The sequence below is a fragment of the Carlito syrichta genome, unplaced genomic scaffold (assembly GCF_000164805.1).
Source record: "Carlito syrichta isolate Samal-C Ts95f unplaced genomic scaffold, Tarsius_syrichta-2.0.1 Scaffold145504, whole genome shotgun sequence".
In the NCBI taxonomy this organism is placed as follows: Eukaryota; Metazoa; Chordata; class Mammalia; order Primates; family Tarsiidae; genus Carlito; species Carlito syrichta.
Window position 1 is genome coordinate 2,476 of NW_007089600.1, and position 2,197 is coordinate 4,672.

Consider the following 2,197-nt stretch of genomic DNA (forward strand, 5'->3'; position numbering starts at 1 on the left):
TCTTTTTTTTTTTTTTTTTTGGTAGAGATGGGGGTCTCACTATGTTGTCCTGCCTCGTCTTTAACTTCTGGCCTCAAGAGAGTGCAGGCAATTCTCACCTTGGTCTCCCAAAGTGCTGGGATTACAGCCATGAGCTACTGCGCCCAGTCTAAGGAAGCTGCTTTCAATTTTTTTTTTAATTTTAATTTTTTGAGTTGGAGTCTCACTCTGTTGCCCGGGCTGGAGTGCAGTGGCATGCTTGCAGACACCGTAGCCTTGACCTGCTGGGCTCAGGGGATCCTTTCGCCTCAGCCTTCCAAGTAGCTGGAACTACAAGTGTGCGCCATCATGCCCGCTAATTTTTTTGATTTCTTGTAGTGAAGAAGTCTCACCAAGTCGCCCAGACTGGTCTCTAACCGGCGGACTCAGGCAATCCTCTCGCCTCAGCCTCCCAAAGTGCTGGGATTGCAGGCCAAACCAGGCACTCAGCCTCTTTTTCCTCTTTTAAAATAATAATGCCCAACCTGGTCTGATTTTTGAAATGTAAATTTAAGAACTCATTCATGCAAGTTGGGGAACTGGCAGCCTAAAGTTTTTGTAGGGCTGGCTGGCAGGGTAGAAATCCAGGTCAGAGGTGATGCTGTGACTCAGATCAACAAGGTGGGCCGGCAGGTTGACTTAAAGCAAAAGGAATTCTTTAAAATTGAAAACAAGAGCAGGATCCGGTGGCTTATGCCTGTAATCCAAGCGCTTTGGGAGGCCGAGGCAAGAGAATTGCCTGAGCCCAGCGGGTAGAGACCAGCCTAGGCAACTTGGGGAATCTTCATCTCTACAATAAATCAAAAAATTAGCAGGCATGATGGCACACACTTGTTGTTCCAGCTACTTGAAAGGCTAAGGCGAAAGAATCGCCTGAGCCCAGCAGGTCAAGTCTGCGGTGTCTGCGAGCATGCCACTGCACTCCAGCCTGGGCAACAGAGTGAGACTCCAACTCAAAAAATAAAAATTTATAAAAAATTGAAGCTGGGTTTGGTGGCTCAGCCTGTAATCCCGCGCCTTTGGGAGGCTGAGGTAAATGGATTGCCTGAGCCCGCGGGTTCGAGACCCTCCCGGGCAGCGAGACCTCATCTCTACAATAAATCAAGAAAAATCAGTCGCGCGTGGTGGCGCAGGCCTGTGATTCCGGCTACTTGGTAGGCTCAGAAGGATTGCCTGAGCCCAGCAGGTTGAGACTGCAGTGGCCGTGAGCACACTACTGCCCTCCAGCCTGTGGGACAGTGAGACATTGACTCAAAAAAAAACAAAACAAAACCAGGTTCCTATGATGCCTTCCTCAGACACGGGCAGTGTATTAAGCAATACTTATTTTCTTTAAAGTCTTGTATGCTATTCAGAGAAAATTGTTTTCTTGCCTCTAGGAAAATCCAGAAGTATGGTTCACACGACCTCTTTCACTCTCTTTACTGAAAATTTTGGCCCTGGAAACTGCCTACCTGCTACCCCTTCGCTTGGCACTTCTGGATGAGATGATGTCTGACCTAACTACCCTGGTGGATGGGTACCTAAATGCATATCGAGAAGGGTCTGCAGACCGGCTTGGAGGCATTGAGGTAGGGGCAGCTTTCCATGGATGTCTTCAGGACTTCCTTTCTGCCTTTCCCACAGCAGGCACAGTGATAGCTTCTCTTCATAGCTGCAGCAACATTTATGGGACAGACTTGATGATAAGTATTCTTGAATGGGTTGCAGCTTGGTCTTGACCCATCCCCTAGAGTACCTTTTCACACTAATATGTTTCCAAATATTTCTGACAAAGAATGGGTAAATTTAATATTTTCTTATTTATTTATTTTAGAGACAGGATCTCACTCTGTCACCCAGGCTGGAGTGCAATGGTATGATCACAGCTCACTGCAGCCTTGAATCCTGGGCTCAAGCAATCCTCCCACCTCAGCCTTCCAAGTAGCTAGGACTGTGGGTGTATACCACCATGCCTGAGTTATTTATTCTCATTTTTATTTTTTTAGAGATGAAGTCTCACCAAGTTGCCCAGGCTGGTCTCGAACCCCTGAGGTCAGATAATTCTCTTGCCTCAGTCTCCCAAAGTGCTGGGATTACAGGCTTAAGACACTATGCCCAGCCGGGCTCGGTGACTCAACCTGTAATCCCACGCCTTTGGGAGGCTGAGGTGAGGGGATTGCCTGAGCCTGCGGGTTCG

The 2,197-nt window shown here is 48.0% G+C and overlaps 1 protein-coding gene across 1 annotated transcript in view; it reads left to right on the plus strand.

Moving 5' to 3' along the window:
- The first annotated feature begins 129 nt into the window (after positions 1-129).
- LOC103251802 (piRNA biogenesis protein EXD1-like) overlaps positions 130-2,197 on the plus strand; it is an 8,523-nt gene continuing 6,455 nt past the window's right edge. The window contains 2 exon segments of the mRNA XM_008050428.2: positions 130-157; positions 1,342-1,589. Of these exon segments, the coding sequence (XP_008048619.2) occupies positions 130-157; positions 1,342-1,589 (276 nt within the window).